The sequence below is a fragment of the Sylvia atricapilla genome, chromosome 1 (assembly GCF_009819655.1).
Source record: "Sylvia atricapilla isolate bSylAtr1 chromosome 1, bSylAtr1.pri, whole genome shotgun sequence".
Lineage (NCBI taxonomy): Eukaryota > Metazoa > Chordata > Aves > Passeriformes > Sylviidae > Sylvia > Sylvia atricapilla.
In genome coordinates, this window is record NC_089140.1 from 139,700,627 (window position 1) to 139,727,103 (window position 26,477).

Genomic DNA, 26,477 nt, shown 5'->3' on the forward strand with positions numbered 1-26,477 from the left:
AAAAGACAAAAGTACTACTGAAGTAGAATTTTGCTGTTTGAACTGTCAGTCCTCACACATCTTCCAAGGGACCAATACAAATTTCAAAAGTAAAATGAAGCCCAAATATGCTTTAAGAGATGGCTTTTTAAAGTGTCTTCCTACATTTTAAAGGATTTGTAGAGCACAGTCCCATCTTGTTTCTTTCCCAAGTTACTTGCAAGATATTCGGGAATTCTTGATGTACAACAAAAAGCAAATTTAGGCATAAATGCAATAAATGCATAGTAGAAATAAAACAAGTAATCTTTTTTTAAAACTAATTATTAGAGTATGTACTCTCCAGCAGAGTTTCAGCCATCTATTAATTCAACTCATGTTTTACCAATAGGTAAAAGCAGCAGGATCAATGTGTAACTATGCAAATAAATAACAGCAATAATACAATATCAAGAGCATTCCAAGAGTGTTGCCTCTCTCTTGCAAAGCAACAGTCTACTCTCTCTGATCCCTTATGCTTTTGCCATTCATTTCAGGTCAGACTTAAGATGAAATTGTTAAATCAGAGGCTGGGGAGAATGCCAGACTTCCAAACCCAGGCTGTGAAAGGCCCCCTCTGTCCATTGCAGAGTTTCACATGGACTGCAGACAGCAGATCTGAGACAGCCTTTCAGGCCTGTCTTTATCAGTCAAATCTCCTCTTGTTCTCTGGAGGAACCCCTGGAGAGACTTCAGCCCCCCGGTTGTGCTGGCACCAGGGGGCTTGGCTGTGTGCACCCCCAGGCAGCCACACCCCAGGCTGCCAAACTTTCCCTTTACACAGCCCAGCTCTCAAGCACCACTAGCCTACTGCTGCTTACAGCACTTCTGATTCTTGAAAAAGCCTTGAGATACAGAAAAATAAGATACTTATCAAGAGGATAAATTAAGCCTCTTTCAGTTTTATTACATTCATTCTATTTTATAGGTAGGCTTTTTCTTTTTTGTTTGCTTTCCAAAAGACATTATATAATAAGCAACCACTGGAAGGAGTTTGCTTTTGATTGCTTTGGATGAACTGCCTTAGACAGACTGTGTCTGAAGTACAAAAGATTAGTCCTGTATTAACTAACATGCCACAGGCTCGGGGAAAAAAGGGGGAGTAATCCCTCAAAAAGAGCTGTTTGTAATAAAACCCACCACAAGTAATCAATATACCCCAAAAGAGCAAAGGCAGTGATGGAGCAAACCCTTAATGTGAACCAGACCGAGTAACACACAACAATCAGCCTGATGGGTGAAGTAGTGATTTGGCAAATGTTCTGACATTTCTTGCCATGGTTTTTCCGGACAGCCATGGTGAAAGTAAGTAAACATGCCTCATCAGAAATAACATTAGCAACAGGCCCAACAGTAACACACAGCTGGGCTGTTCACTCAGAGCAGGGATTCCTTCCTTTACCTGGTACTAAATCTTAACCCTCCATATGGGGCCACAAAGCAGCTTGGATATAAACTTTATATCAGAAATTCACTTCCACCAAAATACTTCTGAGCTGGAGGTGCAAAAACATGATTGCCAAGTTCTCCCTTCATGACAAAACCAAGAGAGTCCCTGAATTAATCCATATCCATTACAGATGTTTGAGGAAACAATCCAGCAGCTGGCACTTTCTGTCTCCCCAACTCATGGACTTTTCATTACACAAAGAAATTCTGTATTTCAGCAACAGGATTACCCAGGCCTTTCTGGGGAATTTTAAGCCAAAACAATTTCCTCACCTAGAAAATAGAACAAGAATAAGAATAAGAGGGTTAAACATATTAAAAGTTTAAAACATTGAAAATACTAATTGCTATTCCCATGTAGCAACTGAATCTTGACTTTTTTGTTTGTATTTCATTGAAGGAACTCCTCCCATCCCTGGGGAGCATGAACTGTGCAGAATGGAGAGAAGCAGGAAAGGGATATCTCATTTTGTCAAGAGACACATTCAGTCCCTCAAAAAGGAATATACTATAAAAAAATCACTTAATAAATCTTCAGCTCAAGAGCTACTAATCAAGGGTTCTTTCAGTGTCTACAAACTCAGATGATCTCCTAATGCTCAGCCCTTCTTTTTGATTAGCTGCAAAGAGATGTGAGGTTTTTGGGGACACCAAACTTGGGGGGAGAGAGGGGGGGCAGGGAATTTGAGACAATCCTCTAGACTGGAAATCAACAGCAGCAGTTGTATACAAAGGTTGGGACTCTTGGATAAAACATCAGGGCCCACAGGGAACATTCCTGCATTAAAATCAGTATTTGATTCCAAAATTTGATATCTCCAAGATGGTAAGAGGGATTTCAAGAAAACAAGACCATCACTCAAAGTGTGACAGAGGCTGTTACAACATCATCTCCAATAGGCATTAACACTGAGTTTTAAACACTGAGTGCTGGGGTTTGATTCAGCTCCAGGAAAGTGCTATGCTAAGCTTTGGAGAAGATGTGCTAAATTTGGAATGTTGTCCAAAGAGAAAACCAATTATATTCACCAGAAGTCCATCTAATATTTTACAGTGACCCTAAACTAGGCAGATTTAACAAGGGATGGCAAGTAGCCACTGACTTGACTGGAAGGTCACTTGTCAAATACAAACAGTGATCAAGTACTGAGAAGCCACATGGTGTTCAACAAGCAGCGCAAGGGTGAAGGGAACTTGAAGTATGGCTGAGGGACAACCTCCTGCCTAATGCAGGAGGAGCTCTCAGCTGCTTTTGTGCTTCTCCGCTACCAAGGACCTGCTCAAGATAACTACAAATTCTGTGTTGTAGAAGACATCCAATGTAGGCCAACAATTCTCTTGCACTTTTTGGTATATTCACACCTCTGCAACAACCAGCTTTAGCATGCTCTTATGGTATCAGCATTATCACCTAAATGCAAAGTACATCACCTAAAATGTACTCCAGGTCACTCAGACTAGGTTAGATTTCCACTGCCCCTCAGTCTGTCCTCTGGTCAGACACTGAATCATACTGTGGCTCATACACATCCTGTTCAGGTGCTTTCTGCACAGGTCTTGGTGCTGTAGACCCTTGTTTTAAATGACATTAACCACAGCAACAAATTGGTGTTCTTCCACCCTTGCTTCATCTTCCCACAGTAACACCACACAGCAAACGCAGGCAGAGAGCTGTTCCCGATCAGAAATGTCAGGCCAGCTTGCTTTCAGACACATCCATTTTGCAATGCTAAATGCTGCTGAGAAGAAAGGGTCATAGAACACACCCTTTTGCTGTTCAAATGCTGCAGAGCTGCACATCAGGGCTGCAGGACCAGCTGAATCTTCCAGGTGCTGCCAGTGATACTGACAGCAGCACAACGGCTCAGCACTGCATGCAAATTCCTGAGTTCTTTATAGTGGAGCACCATTCAAAGCTTCTCTGTGAACAAGATGATCAAGAAATGTCCTTCCAGTGGTGGCCAAGCAGCTTCCAAAATACCTTGACTGCACTGCTTTAAGATAAAGGCAGCACCACTTGCAGATGAGACACAGGAACATTAACAAACTATTTCTGCTATATTTAAGAGCTTATCTTAAGACTTTAAGAATGCCAGTTTCAAGAATGCACAGCATTATAAAGCACTACTACGACAGTCTGTAATAGGCACTACCAGAGACTGGCTGTACTGGATGTGTGCAGAACAGACCTATTGCCTTCAGATGAACCCATCAAGACTCAGCAGTTCTAATCAGAGCTGGGCATTTCAAGCTGAGTGCTGAACAGAGAAGCTAAAATGTGACCTTTTCTAAAAATCCTAGCTGAAAAGACCTGGCAGCATCTCATAATAATTCTGTCTATGGAGACACAGAAACAGGATCCAGCTCTCCAGAAAAAGACTGAGCTGATCTGAGCATGACCAGATTTCTCCTGCAGCCCCATTCCCCACACAAGACACTGTGTTGAGATTGTCTCATCATACCTGAATGCCAAGGTACTGTGCAAAATTGCCCAGATGGTCTTATGTCCATTCAAATGGACCTTACTCATGTTCTCCAGAGAGAGTGTTTTGTGGTTTGTTTTCTTCTAATTTATTTTAAAAGACTGAATTCAAAGAAGAGCAATTCTTAGTGTGCTGATGATGTGCCGCCTCCTTTATGGTTCAACAGCAATACTGGAACATGTTTGGCTCAGATGAGGTAAGAGATTGGCAACCACAGCTGTTTTAGGCTATCATGCCTTTGGTAACTCATACCTACAGAGGAATAAAACATACATGTTAAGCAAATGGATTTGAAACCTGTTGGCCAGGAGCAGTGAGACTCATGAACCTCTGGTTATAACCTAGTGGGTTGTGGCTCTAAATTATTCTATTCATCTTTGCCCATTGTTCCTTGATGCCCAGCTTTTCTTCCTATTTGCTATGGCCTCTCAGACCTTCCTTTGACTTTACGGCCTTTATAGACTTTATGGCTCCCTTTCACAGTTCTTGATCCATTTGCTTAGCTCCCTCACTCCCTGGGCTAACTTAGCTTTTTATTTCATGTTTGATTCACTTTCATCAGAGGTCTGTCCAAGCCAATGGACTTCACTCTGGAATGGCTGAGCCCAAAGTTCCTTTCTGCTGCCTCTGCCCTGGTGGCAGTGATAATATGACTGCTTCAGCCTTGCATCAAGGTGCTAACTCACCGAAATTCACAGGGCTTTGGTTTTACCGTGCTGGAGTCTCTTCTGGAAATCAGGCAAGGACTTCTAAATCACGTGAATGGTTTGGCCAGTTTTACCTCTCATGTCCACTGAAAAGTGTGAGTCTTTCAGTATTTCAGGCAGATGTTAGTGGATGATTCAGGGAGCAGATACACATGGTTGCCAGCCATTGAGTTGAAGAAGCCCCAGAGAGAATCCAAGAGATGATAAAGTAAGCAAAACTGAGAGTTAATCCAAAGCTTGTAACTTGCTCTCAGCTCCCCTGGGAACACACAACACACACTGAGCAACGGATTCCAAAATATTAAGAAATAAGCTAGCGTGTAAGAAAAATAAGGATCTCCTGTTGAATTAAGGAGTTAGGTCATTAATGCTTGTTCATATTACATTACTCACACTTGAGAGACAAATAACTATCTGTTGCCTCACTAACCCACATATTTATTTGAACAAATATTTCCCAAGAAGTAGGGAGAGAGAACCATTTCAACAGAAAAGTTCTATATTATGGTCTTATCATAACAAGCCACTTCACAGTACGCTGATGTGTATCATGTACAAGCATCCATTGTGAAAAGCTATTAAGTGTATCTCATTTTACAGTGCTGACATGTTGGTTCCTTCACAGAGGTCATTAGCTCACAACGGGGCCTCTCATTTCCCTATGCTTTTCTAAGGCTTTGCTGTATTTCAGAATCAAATCTTAGTATGAGCATTATTAACTCAGAGGAGCATGATCAGTGCTATATAAAGTCAATTTATATAGAAATCCTGTAATCATTTAGAACAAATGTTTTTTTTATATATATATATATATATATGTATATATAAGGAAATCTGCAGTCTCTGAATGGAAAGGACATAGTACATTATTAAGTCACTTTCAGATGCTTATGATGTTTAACAGAGCAGCCTTCCAAAAAGGAAAAAATACCCAATCCTAAACAAAACTACCTATTTTCCTCTAGGCTGAAAATGCTGTTCACCTGTTCCCAGGCCAGCCTGTAAACAGCCCTGAGCATGAGCAGTGTGTTGAGGTGAATTGCTGCCTATATTTGCTCAAACAGATCTCTGATTGCTGCTGGAGCACCAACATGACCCCCAGTCCAGAAAGCAGAGACTTGCCAGGCACTGGTGCTGCTCTCTGTCCCCAGTCACTCCAGCGCCCCAGAGCTGTGCCAAAGGCAGAACACTGCATCCATCCAGGCTGTAGAAAACACTAGAGACAGTAAAAACCTCTGAAAAAGCAAAACAACAAGGTTTGGGAGTAGATAGTGGCAAATGTCCAGATGCTCTCAACCTGCACACATGCATATGCAGTTTTTACCATCTCTGTAACTGTCTCAAGGCCACAAGAGACTATTTGGTGGCACGTACTGATGCCCTCTGCATAAATGTACGTCCATCTTCTGGTTCAGCTCTTCGTCTCAATGAGGTTTGAAATCATGTCTAAGCTGGGGAATTGTTAAATGACAGCAGAGGAAAAGAAAATGGAGAGAAGGGAGAGGGGAGACAGGAGAGCGGAGGGATGGTGCCAGGGACAAGAGAAGCTTGAGAGCTGACGGGGTGTGAGGTGGCCTTATCTGTGTGCAGTGTATTCAGCTCCTGAGAACTACACAGTGGTTAACCTTCCATCCATCCCCTCCTCTGCCTGGCAAGGTGCTGGTTCAGCACGTGCTGGCATATGAGATGTCCAAAACAGCTCATTTGTGTGGTTGATGAATATTCTCAGTCACAATGCAGAAGGTGGGCCAGGGAAAATGTCCTGGCAGTTATGACTGCAGTTGAGGGGCTTGCAAGTGCTTTTTTGTCCCCCTGACAGGGCAGAGAAGTGATTAGTATGTAGAGGACCTCAGCAGAAATTTGAAGGAAGACGGAGATGCTGCCTCCACAGAGATTAACTCAGCAGATACAAAAAGAAACTAAAAAGTTCTGAATTATACCAGGATCCAGAAAGCCGGGATAGTCATATCCCTCCAATGAATGTCAAAGGCCCAAGAATATTAAGTATTACACATGCAACAACTCATCACCTGGACCTTCTTTTCATGGTAATAGCATTGTGGATGCCTTATACTAATTCATCTTTATATTAAATATCAGTTACCAAAAACACTCGAGGATTTACAGCTTCCCTCTTTTCTGTAGCAGACAATAACTGCCAGGAGTTGCTTCAGGAGCCCAGCACACAGTGCAGAATCACCTCAGCCTGAAAATCTGCCCAGATTATTCAATCTCCCATCATCCTTGGGTGAAGGCTCCATCATATTTAAGTACAAGAAAGGTAGATGAATGAGAAAAACTGAAACTCAAGCTGAGGAAGCTGGAAGGGGCTTTCTTTCAATGGTGTTGTAATATCTGCTTCAAATGATGGCACAGATTACCCAAAATCATCTCAGACTCTAGTGAAAGGTCCAAGTCATTGCCTCAACTCACAGCCACAATCTGAAATACGTACTAATGAAAACACAGCTCAAAGGCTAATTCCCAACTGTGTTTCTGTGCAGCCCAAGAAACGTATACATTGCATACATTATTACAGAACAGGTAAATCAGGTTCAAAGAATATTTGATTTTTATAAAATAGCTGTAAATCATATATTTAGAAGCTTTCTCTATTCCTGATAGCACAAATCACTAAAGGAAAATGAAAAGTGACCACCAAGCTGTTAGTCTCTGTTGGATGACAGATATTCAGCCATGATATGCTGCTTGACACTGAAGAAAAAATGGGGCTCTTGACAGCACTAAGGACAATGGTCAAAAATTAAGCAGCTGTTGTATGTTATATACATTACCACTTTCTTGTTTTCATTTCACAAATGATTTTATCTCAAAGTACTTTTTAAAACTTCTTTTGCAAAAAGAGTACTGTTTTCAGTTGCCCTCTCCACACTCTTTTATTCTGAGGTCTTCAAATCTTTTCATCATAGAAGTAGTCAACAACCAATTCCGTGAAGTCCTACAGTGTAACTGCATTTCTCTTCCATGAAGAGATGTACAAAAAGCTTTTGTTCTCTCTCCTCCTTTATGTCTTATCCTACTTATTGAGTACTGAGTGTTTCATAGAGCACCTGGAAGATTTTCAGTGTTTTAAAAACAAATGTCTCCGTAAAAATCTGACTCTCAAAAACAACAGAAAGTGTTCAGTATTTTGAAATCAGTCAACTACTCAATAACATAAGAATTACAACATTATAAAATGACATTTGATATGGAGAAACATTTTTATATATATTGCTCCAAACACAAGAAAGATGCTTGCATAGACTCTGGAACTTTAAAAGATTCACAAGGGACAAGGAATGTCTATGTTTGATTCTCAGAGAGGAGAAATAAGCTGTAGCAACCTGCTGGCCACAGAGCTGGGAACAGACCATGAAAAACCTTACAAGACTCAAATCTCCAGGGGTAAGATATCAACCTGCTCCTAAGCAGCTTAAACCCTCTGCTTTGGTGGATTTCTTTGAGTGATTTGTCTTTCTTGAAGCTTGGACTCCCTCCAACATCTATTACATCTATAAACTGCAGGAAGACTTGAAGGCAAAGAAATAGTAGAGGAAAACAAGTGATGACAGCAGCAGCTCTGTAATACATAAAGGCAGCAGAAGCTGACTTAGGAGAGTGACAGAGCTGATGGGAGACCTTTAATCTCTCCAAGTCTCTCTTCCCTGAGCTAACTGACCATCCCAGCCCCCTCTGTTCCTCCCCATCTCAAGTTTTCACTAGGAACACAGAAAAACTAGGAGTTTACTGAAATCACAACACAATAATGCATTGTCAAAAACTTCCATGACCACTTTATCAACTTGAAATTTGTAATCAAATAGTTTCAAAACTTCGAAGTCAAATAGTTTCTAAGAAACCTTCTTCCCCTACATGCTTTGATTCAGCTCCTGGGCAGGAAATGAGCTACAAACCAGGTAAGTTTCAAAAGAGACTTTTTTCTCCCAGAAATATGGTTTTGAAAAGGGAAAGAATCAATCAGGTCTTGCAATATGCTCTCATTTGCTATCTGCTTTCAAACTATGCCTTTTTTTAGGGAATATTTTAATTTTGAAGTTTAACTGGTTACTTACACTTCACAGAGTGCTTTATTTACAAAATATAGGAATATTTAGAAAATGAAAAGTGCATTTTCAGAATTAATTGCTTCAGAGTAAGTCTTCTGAAATTCTGTTCTGTGGATAAAAGAATGATACAATATAACAAATTAATAATAACATAATAGTAATAATAATAATAGAAAGCATAAAACTAATTAATAAATTACTTTTGGAGTAATTTTTTAAGCTTCTTTTTCACTCTATCATTGAGACCAGTTCTTTTTGACACAGCAAAAAAAAAAAAAAAAAAAGCTCATCTCACTGCAACCTTCCAGAATGTCCAAAATGAATCTGATTCAAAACAATCACTCAACCAATTCACAACAAAATTAAGACTCCCAAAGAGACGCAGATGTGAAAACTTGAATTCTCCCTATTGTATGATTTTCTCGGAGCAAAGTCACAAGAAGCAGTGGAGCCAAATGAACTGGCTGCTGCTGCCAAAGAGGAGTTTGTTCCTGCTCACGCCTCCCTCCCTCTCCGCCCTTGACTCCAGAAGCCAGGCATGAGCCTTGCTGCCTACTCAGCCTCTGCCCAAAAGTTTCAGCTCACTAACAGTGCAAGAATAACCCCAATTTTATTCACAGTTGAGAGAGTTGTATCAGGCCACAGAGGAGCCCAGTTAACAAAAAATCCTGCATGTGACAGTGGGGTGAGGAGCTGTGGTGGAAAAAGAGCTTCTTGCTGCAGGAGTGACAAGCTTTTAAACCAGCCCAAAGAATACCCATGAAGATTCACTTTCATTCAGAAATTAAACAAATCCAGCTAAACATGCTTTCATTTGTTCTGTCACTTTATAGTGATCGCCACAACCTAAGCACCATACTAATGGAAAGTTTTTTCAATAAAATGCGAAGTCTTTCAAATGAAATCCTGACTCTTCTACATCAACAAAGACTGCTAACATTGTAGATTTATCAGGACAAAAATGATAGTAAAAAAACCTCTTAGAAACATGTTTAGATTACCTATATTTATGGTAACAGATGACAGTGGAATAATGCAGACTTTAAATATCAGGTGCTGTGATTTAATTAATATGTACTCATACATTATTGTAATTTAAAATTATAAAACCAGAAAGTAAATATTTTTAAGAATATATATTTTAATAAATATATAAAAATTGAAACATACAAAAGTAATTAAATCTCATCTAAAACATTTTTACTTACCTTGTGTATTTTAAGGGCTGCTGTTTAATACCAATGCTCCATTAAAAACTGGGTTCTTAAGTTCTGAGAATAAACTACCACAAAGAACTGAAAATAATGGCATGACTCAAAATTTCTAGTAGATTTTTAAAAAAATCTACTTCTATGAATACGAAATCAACTACAACTAAGAAGCTCTTATATTCCCAAAAACTAAACACTGTAAGACACTAATTTTCATTGGTAGGAGCTCTCATGTCAGCTTGAGTGCTTTATGGACAACAAAACTTACAGATACAAAGATATGAGCTCACCCAAGGACTTCATGAAGATTCATCCTGCTGTCCCTCCCTCCACAGCACTGGGACATTCTTACAGGGACTGGCAGTGACTGAACAAAGCTGAAAGTCCTGCTTACTTGGACACCTTAAGGAGAGGAGCTATGTCCTCATTAGATGCTTCAGCACGCGTACAAATTTAAGAGACGCAGTACTTACTTTGTGGACACTTTATTCTATAATTATACTGAGAAATAAAGAAAAAAACCAATGGAAAGTCTGCATTTGAAACACATACAGATATTTTAACATTACATATTTGCCCTACACTATGTGTGTTCTAAGTTTATATTAAACAAAATAAAGGAATTCATGTTAAAAGCTGATATATCAAAATAAATTCTCCAGACTTTGACTGCTTTGCATATTTTCAACAACACATTAAAGATCTACTTATATGTGTAATGTGCAATTCTTGCAGTATTTGGACAATCCCTACCCCACAAATAAAATATTTTTCCTTTTAAGAAGGGTGCACTATATAGCAGGAGTTTTAACCCAAAATCAGAATCCAGATCAAAAGCAACTGCATAGGTTACAGGCAACCTATGAGGTTTGAAGGTGGAGAGAACAAAGAGATTAATCCACCATCCGAATGTCAAATTTTAACTTGAATCAATGTCATGGTGTAACTTTGAAATAATCATCAGTTTTTCAGCAGAATTAAAACTCAAGCTAAACCACCATCAGTGAGATCTTTGGCAGGCAAAGACCCCAGTTTCCTAAACCTTCTGCAAGTGCTGGTCACATTCAGGGAGGCACCATGAGAACTCCACTGACAGAAAAGGAAGATTAAAGAAACCACGAAAACAACCATAGCAGTGAGGTCCCTGTACTGTGGTGGGGTGAAGCATCCCATAAACATCCCCTCCAGACATTTGCCAATCTGCTGCTTAAAAGTCTACAAGAAATGAGTTTTCACATCATCATTAGATGCCTGTTATAATGCTCTTCATCTTAATATTCAACGAAAATATTTTTTCTTGTGAATAAAGCTAATCCCACCCTTCCCGAAGGAAATATCAAGAACAACTGATAAACATTTTTTTGTTGCAGCAATATTTTAGTTATGTGAAGGGCGAATTTCTCCCTCAGACTTCTTTTATTGTAGACCAGGAATACTCAGTTTGTTTATGTATTTTCTTATATGCAATGTTACCTCTTGTTTCCATCTGCCCAGTTATTTTTTAAAATATGTTGCCCCAATCACTAACACTTGATAGGAACAATTTCTTTCACATCTTATATATAAAAAATCTGGTTAATCCTTAAGTGACTTCTACTTTTGCAATAGTATCAAACTTCTTACCTTTGTGGAACCAGATGCTTTATTTTTTTTCCCACTGCACCATAGAAGACGGGGAGAATCACTTGCTTTCATGCACTTCCTGTTCCCTGGAGTTCAGTATTTCACATTCATTCCTTCTGAATTTCAGTTTGCTTTTTTTGAATCACCTGTGCAATCTGCCAAATTATTCTGATTTCTGAGCACACTTACCTGTTTGTGAATATTGCCTGTCCATGTTGCATCACCTACAGACCTCAAACTTTGTATTCCAGTCAAATAATGGACTAATGGACATTCTGAACCAGGAACATGATGTAACCTCAGAAACTGCATTAGAAAAAGTTGTTTTAGATTCTCCCCTACCCCTCCCTCCCCTACCTTCCAATTTTCTATTGGCAGTGTCTTCTCCATATTTTCTCAGCATGTATTTAATAGTTAACTGAAGTCATACACCAAAACTTGGACAGCAGAATTTCTGTGCTACAGCTCTGCCTCAGTCCTGTGCCTGTATCACTAAACAATACATTTTCCCTCAGCCTAAGAGTGTAAATCCACATCTCTGAAAGTAGAAACTACACCAGTCTAAATTATCCATGACCTTATTTTTAAAACATAAATGCATCTGCCTTCAATCTCCCAAACAATGCCAGCTTTCATTGCTTATTAGCCCAGGTCTCCCACAAACACCCCTGGCACTGTTACATCACTGCTTAGCTAAGGGAAAAACACCTCAAAATATTTCCATTGAGCTATTACTCGCTGTCTCACAAGGAATGCTGAGCTGAGTTGCACACATGGTTAGTACCCAAAACACGCTCAGTACCTCATTCAGCCCATGCTTAGGTGTTCCTCTTGCACCTTTAGCTCATCTAAGCTCCAAGAGCTCAGTTATTGCTAAAAGGAAACCCAGGTGGACACAGCAGAGCAGCAGATCAGGAGAAGCTGCAAGGTTGCCCAGGGCCATTGCGTTTGAACCCAGCCCAAACGTGTTCCAAGTGCAACAATCAGTACAACTATCCATGCAGTATTAAAAGGATACAGTGTTTGAATAACAAAATAAGTATATGCATATTACAAAATAGCTAAGCCTATTATCTTTCTAGTCTACAGATAACTTTTTATTCCAAGAATTACAGGATTCACCAGCAGGTACAGAATATAAAAAGTATTTATTAACTTCCATGAAACAGAACACATCTTAAAAAAAGTCTTCTTGGGTCCCTCTTGAACTTTCTCTCTTTGCTCTAAGAAGGAGAATCAGTCTCTCATAAAAATGTGTGAAAATCGATTAAAAAAATATTTAACCCAAATACAACCATCTTAATAGAATGCTATGTGAACTCTGGGCAACAGAAGCTAACCAGTACATGGAAATAAAACACTGCCTCTACACACATATAAAGAAAATAGATAAAAAGTGGCAGAGATTATTTATCTCTATTATTAAAACTTTTTAAAAATAAAGTTTTTAAATAAAATATTTCCTAGGTGTAAACAGTACACTGCATAAAACACAGCTAAAGAAATTTAAATGTATCCATCATTTCAAGTCCCAGACCTAGTTTAATCTACTGATATATTTCTCCTGTGGACTCATGAGCTGATCTTGCTTTCAAACAAACCACCCCTCAAGAGGAAGCGATAAATACATATTTTTCAATATTTTAATTTTTAAACTTTTCAGAATTTTTTTTGTTATTTTAGCAAACATCTTTCAAAAGCATATTCCAATGTAAGCTTGAAGAAAAAGTTCTGCCTCTGTCAAAATAATTCACAAACTTTATTGGATTTTTAAAAGCCTGATTACAGGACAAAACATGCATTATGCATTTTGCTAAAATTCCAAAAACAATTGCAGAATTTAATCATAGTCAAAGGCTCATGTCCATAATAAATACCACCAGCTTAAAAGCAGCCTGGAATTTTTCAAGAGTTTTAGTATCTGAAAAATGCAAATGTTCTACATACTGTTCTTTTTGAAGTCTGACATTAGGTTGCAATGGTTAAAGCAAGAAACAGGTCAGCTGAAGACTAAAGAAAACCCCTGTCTTCTGAGGAGATCTACACTTAGTTATACAATACTGCTCTGGAAACAGTCTATCACCAAGGGCCTGGCAATTGGCTTCTGCTTAAAACATACTCTGCCTCTAACACTCTTCAAAGGATTAAACCATAATTGATTCTGGCAATACACATGGTAAGCGTGATGTGCAGGGGGTTGCCAGTGGACATGGGGCTCTTACATAAAGGGCTGTTTCCTTTGTTTAAAATGGAAAAAAAGAGTGGGAGGTGTGGAGAACAGTGAAATACAAAATGAGTCAGAATCATAAACCATATTTTTTGAATCAGATTTCAACAACCACATATGCAAAAAGAAGGCTTCAAAGGTGGCAGAGCTTCTGAATTGCTAAGGCAATTCATGTATTCTTAGTTCCATAAAAAAAGACAGAGGCTATAGTTCTGTACATCCTTCTAAGCACTCCAAGAATATTGAATTCCAGAGAAGTCACTGGTATCAGTCTGAAAGCGATGGGGAACGGATTGATCGTGCACTGGCTGGACTGTTGGAGAAAACAAAGGGATCCTTTTCCTTTTCTTTAGTATCATGTTTATGTTTATGCTTATGCTTATGCTTGTGTTTCTTCTTCTTTTTCTTGTGCTCGTGGTGGTGATGGTGATGGTGGTCGCTGTGTTTTGAGGAGTTTGATTCTTTACTAAACACAGAAAGTGGAGCTGCTGAGACAGGGTGCATGTTTATCTCTCCCGAAGATTGTTCCTTACCTAAAAGAATGGATACAGTGGGATTAGCAAATTTTGACTTGCATTGTTTCCAAACATAAGAATTCTGAAATATTAGCTAAAACCCTACATTACCTCAAGGCATCAATTTAAACATAAAAACATGGAATCTGTTATGATGTTTGTACCATTTAGCTTCAGAGAAGGCTCTGAACATGCCATTAAAGTTCTCACACTACTGACAATTTTTAGAGATGGTCCTTCCTTCCTCAACAGCATGAAAGTATCCCAGACAATTAGGAACTGTAAAGAGCCCTAAGAAACTTAGGTCATACTAGCTTCCTGAAATTAATCTTTGAGTAGGAAGGCCACTATACCCTGAATAAAGCAAATGTAACTGCTTGTAAAAATTCTGATATAAAGTGCAAGACTGGCATAATAAAATGCATTTTTGGGATGTGAACTCTTTTTAGTCAGGAGGTAAAGCCCCTTGCAAGAACATACAAACATTTAGACAGTAAAATATTAAAGTAATTTTTCTAAAAATTGCCTCTTGCAACCAATTTAACCTATTTGAAAGATTACACAAAATTTTTTTTCCTCAAACAAAACCAAATCCCAGTAAAGAGAATTATACCATCTTTATCAGTATATATTTCCCAAGTACACTAGAATTAGTTATATATTGAACAAGCCTGGTATCTGAACCTGAGGAAGGAAATATGATCCATGACATCTCAATTCAGGAATGACTTCTGCATTCTATCTTTGGCTTATTTAATATTTCATTATTTCAGACAGACTGCCATAATAGCTTCAATGGTAGAGATTAAAGGGCATTTTGTTAAGGATACCCTTGTTAAAGAGTGGGAGCACTTGGGAGGTAGGAACACTCAGATCCCTTTAGGGAGAAATTGAATCAAATCACTCATATGTCAAGAATGCTTTAACAACTAGATAAATGCAGAAAATCACCAGCAGATTTTTGAAGGCAACTAATCCTCTAAGTATTATTTAAAATGGATTTTCTTCATTGCTACTTTAAATCTGGGGGTTCCCCCCCCACCCCAGTTTTTGGTGAAAATATCCCAAATAAGAGATGATGTTATTTGATGTTACTAGGCAATTTTCTTTTTCTGTATATTTGAAAACATATCTTTTCCAGTACATATTTTTGTTTAACTGGCTGGTTGTGTAACTCTAGAGGCAAGAATGATTTGTCTATAGTAATGATTCCTGTCAGTCTAAAGAGACAGCTCCTTGTACTATGACAAGCAAGTATTGAGAACAATTTCCATGCAATATTTCTAGCCTTATCTGGTAGATTAAGGACTGATTCAATCATGTATATATATAGGAAAATTTCTAGATGGTACAGCTGTTCTGGGTTTTGTTTGTTTATGTCAGAAAAAAACAAAATCTACATCTATAAGAAGTGTTTAGAAGTCAGAATAGAAACACAAAACATTTTTATAGTGAGGATAATCAATAACTTACTACGGGACATGATGGAATTTCTACTGCTTGAAGTCTTAAGCAGAAAATTATGTCTTTCTAGAAATATGTTTGGTCTTAACCACAAGACAGGAATATGGTGCAATATAAAATTCTGTTGAGGTTATGAAGGAGGCTAGTCTGGAGTATAATAGTTTCCTATAAACTTGAAATCTCTAATATGAAAGTATTTTTAAAAGTTTTAGTTTTTATTTATTCAGAACTAAGCAACAGTAAGCTTGTGTTATCAGTGCAAAACTTGACGTGTTAGAACTCACAGCTTTACTTTTTTATGTATCTTATGGCAGTTAAAGGAGATGCATACCAGTTCCAACTTCCCCTTGCTGACTTCAATGCACACCTAACTACCATTTTTTTACCTTGTTGTCTGGAGCCATTCTCAACAATGAAGACAGTGTGCAAGTATACTGCATTTGATGCAAAAAGGTACAAGTCTGCTTTACTATGTAACTATTTCCAGTTATATATTTTAAGGGAATTCCTCCTGTATCTAAGCCTATCCCCATAACCTGAACTCCTTCCTCTAAAACATTCAGTGTTTAGACGACTTTATTTAGCAGTTGCAAGGATACAAGACCAGCCATGACGCAGACGACACAATGGTGAAAAAATGAGTACATTGCTCAGGCCATTAGAAAAGGAAAGGGTGGAGGCTGTACCTCAGAAAACCAAAGCATGCAGTGTTTGTTAAAACAGGCTACAGTAGTTACAGGTGAACTGTGGTAGTGACACAAACAGAGCTCCTAGAAACACAGAAATAAAGGTCTTGGCAAAAAGCCTGAAGACCACCAGTTGGTTGTATAGAACATGTACAAAAGATTACCTAAAGTACAGAAGACATTCTCATGTATTCTCAAGCTACAAGCGCATGATACATTAAAATACACATGGTAAACTCAAGTCAACTTCAAATAGAAGAAAAAGCCCACAAAAGCATGACACAAACTCTTAAAACTTCTCAGCTCCATTACTTCCAAATGTGTGGAGTTATTTTAACATGGAAACTAAACCTGTAAGTCTAGACACTACATTCGTAACAACCTCAAACCAAAGCTAAGCCTCTGAACTCAAAAATTTTTAACCAGAACTGGTATAAAAACACCAGTTAAAGTCTGCAGGGATGATGTCACAGTAGTGTCAAGTGAAGATGGAGAATGCAACCAAACAGACTCTCCTGACTCTTACACGACCTGCCACTTGTGCTAATTTCCTGCAGTTTACTGAACTACCAGCTCTGCTAAGGCAACAGTCTGTATTATCACCTCATTACTTATTTCACGTGTGTTTTGTGTTTTTAAAAAAATCTGTTTGTTAAAGAAGTTAAACATCATTGACTGGAATAGGTTAGTGAGCAAATACAACAGTAGTTTAAGACAACAGGACCAAAGGGGTGGTGGTGACCCCCAGAGACACAGGAAAGGGAGAAATGGAATCTAACTGCAACTCAAGTGCTACAGACACTTAAGGAGATAGTCAACACCAGTAATATGGAAAAGATGTCAGTAAGAAATGAAAGAGTGTCATTAAAAGATCTGCTTCTACTGAGCCAGCAATAGTACACACACAGTTTCTTCATAGAGGTCAATAGTGACTCTAGTCTCTCTTGAGTTTTTAAATTCAAAAATAACAGCTATTCAGAAAATTTCCTCCTACTGTTAAAGAGTGCTTTTAAATCAAGAATCAAATATATTGATCCTGGATGATGGCTCCAAAAGATTGATCACAAACTACGGAAAATCAGTTGTGTGCCAAAAAGGACAGACCTATAAAAGCTATCAAAAATGTTACAGATCTCCATGCATAAAATTCAGTGTTAAACCTACAGGACTTTTTTTTTTTTTTTTTTTTCTTCCTTTTAATTAATATCTACTTAAAACCTATGCCAGAAACACACCAAGTGTAGTTAAGGAAAGCAAGGCTAAATAGAAATTGCCTCACAGGGCAGTATAATCATCCTTTTACGAACAGGGGTAGCAGGACTGATGCAAAGAGGCACAGAGCACAACCTCTTCCTGCAGAGAACCCACTTGTTGTTAGCACAGAGAGCAGGACTGAAGCCTGGGTTTCACAAAACACAGAAACATACAATAAGTGGAGGGTGAGCCCAGGAGCTGCTTCTGAAGTGGTCAGTAGCATTCCTTGGAAGAAAATGCGCATACATGTGTCTACCCACACAGATCTCCTCCTGTTTAGGACATGGAGATTCCAATGTAATTGTTGGCTTTGTGGTGTTCCAGCTAGCTGGGTAGGTGTTTAAAATTGGACAGGATTATGATTCCATGGGAGAAAGATCAGAATATTTGTGTACCATTTGCCCCAGGGACAAATACAAATGCTGTAGATGTTCTGAGAGAGAATAAAATATGAAAACATAGATCTTGTAACTTAGTTTTAAAATAAAAAGGATTTGAATCCTGGTAAGCGTTAAAGTAACATTTTCTGTCATAATACAAATTGCTGTCAGATAATTCTAACACCCTGCTCACTTAAGCTTTAATACTCATTGGTGCATGAACATTGAACTATATTGTTGAGTTTTTCAGCTATTTTTCTCTTACTTTGTTTTTGAACTTTTACAGTTTGAAAACCTGTAACTTGAGACTTTAACACGCCAACAGGCTTTCAAAAGACCTTTCATATGGTCCTTCCTATGTTTCTGATTTTGTGTGAAGAGAGTGGGACACCACAAACTTACAGCCCTCTGTTTCTTTGCATGGCCAATGAATGTAAAACAGCTGGTTGATAACGGATTTTTACAAATTAACACTTGTTTGAAATTACCCCATTTGCACCCTAATTTACTGAAACATCAGAGAGGGAGAGGACAAGTTCCCAAGTCACAGCAAAGGCTGAAGCCCATGGGTCCTGAGGACAGGCTGGTGCTGCAGCACCTGACATGGACAGGCTCTGGGAAGAGCTGGAGATTGATACAAGCACTTAATGTGTCTCTTCCAGAACCCAAAGGAAGCTTACCAAAGAGAAAGGTAGTGTACCCTCTTTGCCCAGCAGTTGAACTGCATCTCTGGCTAGCATTTTCTCTAAAGAGAAAACATTAAAAAATGGAAAATACCATAAAAACAGTTTCAAAATTATCCTGGTTTTCCTTATTTCTTCTTTTCTTTTTAGCATTACTCTGGAAATGTCCAAGACACGCTATTTTTTAATTTAATGCTGTGTTTATGCATCTGCTGAACCACCAACAAAGTACACAGAAAAGGTTACCAGGCATAAATGATTTCAAGTTTCCAGAATGCAATGTCCTGTAATTAGTCTAAAGAACCAGAATTTTCAAATTATACATCTCTGAAAAAGGTTATCAATTTTCTCTGTAGGAGAGTGCTCTTTTAAGGTCCATGACACAAAAATTAAAGTTTGAAGGTGAAAAGCAAAGGTCTAGTTAAAAAAAACAAAACCAGGCAAAGGTTGTCTGAAGACATGCTAAGCAAATCAGTTGATTTGGCACCAACATAAACATTTTAACTAGTTCCAATTTACAGATTCATTTTACTTCAATTTTTAGTGGCATTTAAAACCAGACAATTCCTTATACCTATACAAAAGGTAAAACTAAAGTATTGTATAGACAAACTGGTGTTTTAACTGGTAAAAAGTTTGATTTCCTCATCAGACTTTCATTTAACTATATTGCCTTATACTAAAAAAACACCTGTGGTGTCATTTTTACTACACTTATTTTAGTACTCTAGAACGTTCTAGTGAAATTCCAGTTTTTGAAAGAAAGAACATCTCAGTCAGGAAGCCGATTCAGAATACTTTGTGCCTCTCATCAGTTTCAGGTAGTTCACTTGAAAATTTGCTAGCCTTATTCATCTTCTAGATTTGAGAGAGATTAGTTGCTTTCTCAGAGACAGTCACAGCTACAGTATTATGTTGTTTTTATCAAATCATGGAGCTGACACACTGCAGCCATACAGTGATGCAATTCTCGTTTCTGTTGTCACTATCTACAAGGCTTGTGTTTCTATTAAAGCTGCTTTACTTTAGAGTAAAGCACCCGAAAACACCATTCCTTGTGAAGTGTACTATTAACCACATACTACTTCAGTGAGGCATATTTATCTACAAACCTTAAAGCCTATGAGCTACCACTTTGGAAACAGTTATATCTTGAGTAATAAAGTGTAACAGATACTGTACCAATATTTTATGTTATTAAAATGCATTTTAACAGAACAGTTGTAACAATTTTTACCTCCTCAGAAAGTAAAGCAAAACCCCATTATTGTCAGTGATGTCCTTGAATCCAAAAACTGTTCATTTATCTATTTGTCTGTGTGCTGATGTTTCCATAGCACTTTTTGGCAGAGAGCCACTAATGGCTGGACTTTGATGTACTGGTGCACTTTCAGCTATCCTGGGTAACTGCAGAGGACTGGGCTTCTCACACAGTTTGGACTGAATTCCTATTTACTCCTGCATCCAAACTCCAGGTGCAGTGATTTGCACCATAGGCTTGGATCTGCTGCTGTAAATGTACTGTTTAAATACAATAACTACAGTAGTTTACCTCTACACTTTACTGCAGAATATGTAGTATGCCCAGTTTCAAACTGTTTCAGAAAAAAGTCAATCCAGATAAACCATAATTTCCTGAATGTGCAGTAACTGTGATAAACAAGACCACAATCCAATCAATATTATGACTGTGGTCTAGACCTCCAAAGTTTCATGAACATCTACACAGTAAACAGAGCAACCACAAAGTCAGCACTGGCAATTTCCAATTTGACTATCCTGGAAAACTGCAAAAGGATTAACAGAATGACCAAGGAATCTGTTTGATCTGAGTCTGAATGCTCAGTATGTCCTCAAAGCCCACTGCCTCTGAATGTCATCAAAAAACAAACTGCCAGTGCACAAAGAGAACACCCCTGTATTTTATTTTTCTTTTCTTTTCAGAAATAAAGAGACAATTGGATACTGCTTTTTATCAATTTTCAAACCATCAAAAATAGTTGGAACAAGTTTGATTAAGCGTTTATCAGTGATGAGACATAATGACATGCAACTTCACTGGCAGATGATGCACCCTACAGTCAGGCATTTATTTTGGAAGCAGAAAAGACCAGGCCAATTAATAACCACTCACAGATACAGCAGAACCTTTTAAAGGTTTTACTTCTGACGTCCTGTACTTTCAGATGAGTGAAATATTAAAGAAGTGTATCTTTATCTGATTTCACTGAAGTCAACAAACCAAGACAAGTCACTTTACAGCCTGAGAGATGAAATCTGTTGCTTACACAAAATCTCATCCTGAAAGTCTTTCATCTTAAGATTTAAGCGAAGGGAGTGTTCCTAATATTCTTGATGATTAATAGCAAATAAAATCTGTTCTCACATTAGAAATGTAATCTTGCAAAGCCTTAGAGGTTGAAAGGAGGCTACCAAGTTTCTAGCCCTAAGGGCAGATGAGTAATCATCACAACAGCATTCCCTAGAGAGTTCACAACTCATGTTTTGTTTGTGTTAATAATTTCTTAATAAAATTATTAGATTCCCTTACAACTGCTGGAGTTCACAGTTCTACTGTCACAGTCCAGATGCTTTAGTAGAATTTAAACAATTTATTTTCTATATGAACTAGGACAGGTGCTGTAATTGTAATACTGAAGCCTGTAATCCAGCCAGAGTGGTATTAGAAAACTTTTCTTATTGACTGAGCCTTAACTTTTCACATCCATGGGCAGAACCATACAAAAACATCCCCCACCCCTTCCCCACCTTTTAAAGGAAAATAATATTTTCCTGGTGTTAGGGGGGTTACATCAACTTGACCAAATCCAAATCATCATTTGGGGTGGTCTGGGAAATGGAAAAAACAAAAAAACCCCACAACCCAACAATCCAGCAAAAAACCACAGATATGACAGGACCCAACGTGAACTTCCTCCTGGCAGCTGCTTTTCACATGCTGTGTTTGGCTGATGACCTAACACTTCATGTGACATGTGGGGACATAACCCACAGCTGCAGGAGGAAAACTGTGAGTGGACTAAGAGCACTTAGTGCTTACTCCTTCCAAGTAGGAGTCAGAACTGAGGCAGATTTACTAACAAGACACTGAGACCATTTCAGAACTTGCTGTCAATCTATTTCAAAATAATCAGTCCCTGAAATGCACCCATCCTCCATCACTGCTGTAAAACCTCACACACCCTGTGATTCCTTTCTAAAACAGAACACTCCTATGTGTGAACAACTTTATTTATGTAAGCTTTTGTTTTTCCCCATCTGTTTCTTCTCAGCAGTGTACTATTTCCTAAAGATTGAACTATCTTTATTTACTCAACCTGTAATTCATACATCTCTGCTTCTAAGAAAAATGCCATGAATAAAAAACAGGTGAAATTTTAGAAGCAATAAACATGTGAGGTGGAACTGTTTCTAACCACACAAACAAAAAAAGAAGAATAAAATAATCTGAAGTGTTTTGTTTCAAAATAATGCTTGTCAAAGGCTTAATATTTAAAATAAATTCTGCTGCAAAACCTGGCATTTGTCTCATTTATTACCTAGGAAAGAAAATGTATTACAGTGTGCTGAATGTCTAAACAACAGAGGTGAGAAGGTCATTCAGGATACAAGCGAGACTTCAAGTAGCTTGTGTCTGCTTTGGGTCTATAAAAGCACCACCAGCCAAGTGGCCACTTCTCTACTCTTGGTCAGACTTTACCCTTCCTGACCTCCAGCACAAACTTAATCTGCAAGAGTCCTGGAGCACAGTCCTGGCACACAGAGGGTCCCTTAAGTCCTATTTGTGACGTATTTGGCAGAGCTTTGTTTATGACTTTATATTCCATAGAGTGTGCAAATCTAGTGAAAAAATTGTTGCAAAATATCATGCAAGAGTTATAAATACTAATCCTCAGCAGATCAGCTTTGCACTTGCATGCCCTGGATGCGTCATTCTTTGCTATAACAGAAAATGTGATGGTTGACCACAACATTGAGAACGAAACTCAAAGCAGCTCTGAGAAGTTTAAACTAAAGCTTTGCAGATATAGGCTTCTAAGTTCATGAGAGTAACCTGTATGCAGCCTGCTCCTTTACCCCACTGAAGTAAGTAAAGAAGCTGTGAGTTTTGCTGCTCTAGATACCTAACAGCAAAGTGGTCTTGGTAGAGCTGGCTGTAGGCACATGTCATTAACTGAAGGCCATCTGGAATCCAGAAACTAGACCTCCTTGTGTTTTAAGGTCCCCATATGAACTTAATTTCTTAGCTGAGAATTGACAGCAGTTACCTTTTATTAAAAAAAAAAAAAATCAAAGAAAGAAACTATAAACTCCCTTAGCAGATAGGGCATCTGCCAAAGAAGGAAAAACAGTATTTTACTCCTCATAAGGGAGTATGAGCCTCCAGCTTCTGTATCACTGGTACCAAGGCCCCAGCCTCAGCAGGATTCTCAGGGCAGCAGCATCCAGCAGCCCTTCTCTTAAATGGGGCCACTAAACTGCCTGGTCACAGAGAAAGCAGATAAGGACACCTGCCAGTATAGCTCAGGACCTAGGGCAACTCAAGATGGAACCAACATGCCAGATCCTGCTGCTATGGTCCATTTCTGTTTTACACCAGGCAGTCACTGAATAAAAACAGAAAAACAAGCAAAAGGGTAATAAGTCTGAATTCTAAAGTCAAAAGCTTCACTTTTACACAATACAGTACTTCAACCTTAAAATCTTTTCTGAATCTGTATGGAAGATCCCTCAAAATGCTTGGTACACTGTCACATGACGTCAGCTTTGTTCCACTGGCACATTCTGGAACTGAACTTTAAAAATGTTAAAACATTTTGAGAAAATGAGACTTAGCTGCTGAATTTCTTTGCTAGTGACAGAGAAGCAAAGAAAGTGGAAGTTCAACAATTAAGTTCGACCTCTTAAGTTTTCTAAGAAACACTATGCCTTGAGAATAATTTTGTCAAGTATTGTATAAAAAATGATACTAAGAGAAGTAGTAAAAGAAAGGAAGTGCTTGAAATGAAATAATTTTACTCACAGATGCAATCTTTTCAACTTTGGAAAGCCCTTCTAATTAGCTTTGAGGCTTGTATGTTTTTAAACTGCTAATGTTAAGTTATAAATCATTAATATTTGAAGGTTTTTTTACCTGAGGAGTCTTGCTATTTTTTTGACCTTCAAAATTACTAATTTTTAAATGACATCTATGGCAAAACAAATTTTACCTAATTGCTTATGGGACTCTACTTAAACTTTGTGCTCTTTTATTCATTCCTTAGCATTTCACTTTATTAAGCATGATTTATACTTGTCTTACTGAGATTCGTGTGAAAATGCATGCATACACTAATCTATATACCTACTGAAACCTAAAGAAATGTTCTTATGCACTCTTTACACAGTTCTTGGAATTCCAGCAACATTTAACACTTACCAACACTGTCTGTATGGAAATAAGCAGTAGCAAAAAACACCTCACAACTAAAGTAGTAAAAAAAAAAATACAATCATCTTGCCTATAAAGTTATTCATACCTGGTGTGGATGGTCTCTCCAGCATATTCAAATGATGGTAAATGAAGGCTTGGCTGTCATGAACTGTGTCCATATCAATTTCCTCTTCCTCTTGAGAGTTTGAGAACTAAGATAGCAGGAAAAAAAAATAAGCAGATGCTAATAACTCATAAAAACATTACTAAACAATTTAAAACATTTTTGAGGTAAACTGGGGGTGAGAGGGAAAGGAAGTGATATCTACCACTGCAAAGCAATAAAAGTTCAATAAAATTAAGAAGGGTCAGTGTCTTCCCTTCTCTCTAATTTACTGTGAAGCTGTGCGAACAAGAGCATTATCTGTCAACTTTAGTTCTTGTCAGCCAATAAAGAATCTGATAGAAAATGATTTTGCCAAAGTAAGCATAACAACTGCTGCACATATAGACACAGCATGCCTTTTGTTTGAACACAGCTTCAGGGGAAGCCAGCAGACGCCACTGCTGTTATTCTGAACACCCTACACATGGTGCAAGTTGAATTTCCATTTCTTACTCTGATTTTGAGTTTGACTTTACTGTCTTCATTCTTCTCTAGTATTTGCCCTGGCTCCAATGGAGACCCGAGTGGCATATCAGCCTTCCTCTTCACCCCCTGCTGATGACCAGAAATGCTGGATGCTGTTTCCTTAATAAGATGATCATCCTCCTGAAGCAGCATTAAAAGACCAAAATTAGAAGATAGCAAGATCCATGTTTCAGAGAAAGCGACCTGATACCTGAAAAATTTTCTGAGTAAAGTGGGTGATTTGAACAAAGTTTTCTCTGTAGTTCTGGCAAGAAGTATTTTCTAAAACCCTGTATGGATTTGTGCCAACCACTCCTACAAACATAGTTTCTCTTTACTTCTATCCCTGCTCCCTCTGCATATCTAGCATTGGCATCTTTTCTGTTGCTTCTCACAATCATGGTACTGTTGGTGTGCAACAACATTTGCTGCCTCTGAATAGCCTGTCTATAAATCTGTGCCTTGCAGACTCCTCTCAGGACAAATCTCAGTTGAAAAACTGTGATAGCCTCTGATCTTCACATGGGATTTAGCTAAATCTTCTAGTTTGTTTTAAAAACTGAACTTTACTTAATAAAAATCATAGTGAGTAGTTATAATTTCTTTTTCTTTATTTTACAACAGTATTTATTAAAAAGAATAAAACTGTTTTGTAAATTACTGCTTAGACAGTAAAAAGAACAAGGTCAAAGAAATAGAAAAATAGAAGAGTCTCCTAAGTTACACATACAGTAATGAAAACAGGAGACAGGTGTTTAAAAAAGTCCAGTAGACAAAATTTGGAAGGGAAAATAAAGCACCCACAGAAGCAAACATAATTAAAAGCTCGCTAAAAACTAGGAAAGGCATATATACTATAGACTCTCAAGGGCAGATATTGCTCCCTCTTCTTCTGTCCTACAAAGGGCACTCAAACCCCACAAACTCTAACCCTGAAAAATTTCAGTTCCATTTTATGAAGTGGGTAACTTTTACCATCCTCAGTAACTTCAGTGGCACTACTCTGTCAGTACTGATTTTAACATGTTTGTGCTCTCAGTGTATGTCTACTTTAAAGAATCTAGTTAATTTGATAAATTCTAATACCTGTTTATTCTTTTTTCCCCCTCAAACATGCATTTCCCTTTTTTCATTCCTATTATTTTGTCCAAGGTACTGTTATTGTGAAATGCTTCTGGATTAACTTTGTCTGATGTAAGAGGCCGTCTTTCTTTTAGGCTACTTGAAAATCAGTTCCCTGAATTTTGGGGGAGCTACACTGCAAACAGTAACCTTAAAAGGTAGGAGAATGGAGATGAGGAATAGGAGAAGATACAAGGGATGAAGTATAAACTGAGGCTTATACCAGTGCTGTATTTCCACACCAGTGCAAGCCAGTATACTGCTAAATGAAGCAGGCTCATCCACACACAGTTCTGTCCTGAGGTGCCACAAGTGTTGTTACAACTACATGATGAACTGGCACAGGAAACTGAAATATCTGTTCATAAAAAGGTACTGCTCAACAGATCCCCTCTGATCCAGCTCACTATTCTAGCAACTACTACTATGCAAGTACAAGAGAGAGGAAAGTATAGGAAGAGTTAAGAGGAAATCTTTTGATAGCCCGGCTGCAAAAAACAGTTTGGGTGTTCACTGAACT

At 38.2% G+C, this 26,477-nt stretch overlaps 1 protein-coding gene across 3 annotated transcripts in view; it reads right to left on the reverse strand.

Moving 5' to 3' along the window:
- Positions 1-12,690: 12,690 nt before the first annotated feature.
- Positions 12,691-26,477, reverse strand: part of TAF2 (TATA-box binding protein associated factor 2) — a 60,697-nt gene continuing 46,910 nt past the window's right edge. For 2 of the 3 annotated variants that reach the window (XM_066335307.1, XM_066335290.1), the window contains 3 exons: positions 24,824-24,976; positions 24,311-24,416; positions 12,691-14,321 (listed from right to left, as the gene is read on the reverse strand). In XM_066335307.1, coding sequence (XP_066191404.1) covers positions 14,056-14,321; positions 24,311-24,416; positions 24,824-24,976 — 525 coding nt within the window. In that variant the 3' untranslated portion in view covers positions 12,691-14,055. The remainder of the gene's footprint in view (positions 14,322-24,310; positions 24,417-24,823; positions 24,977-26,477) is intronic. The other variant, XM_066335298.1, reaches the window with a different exon arrangement.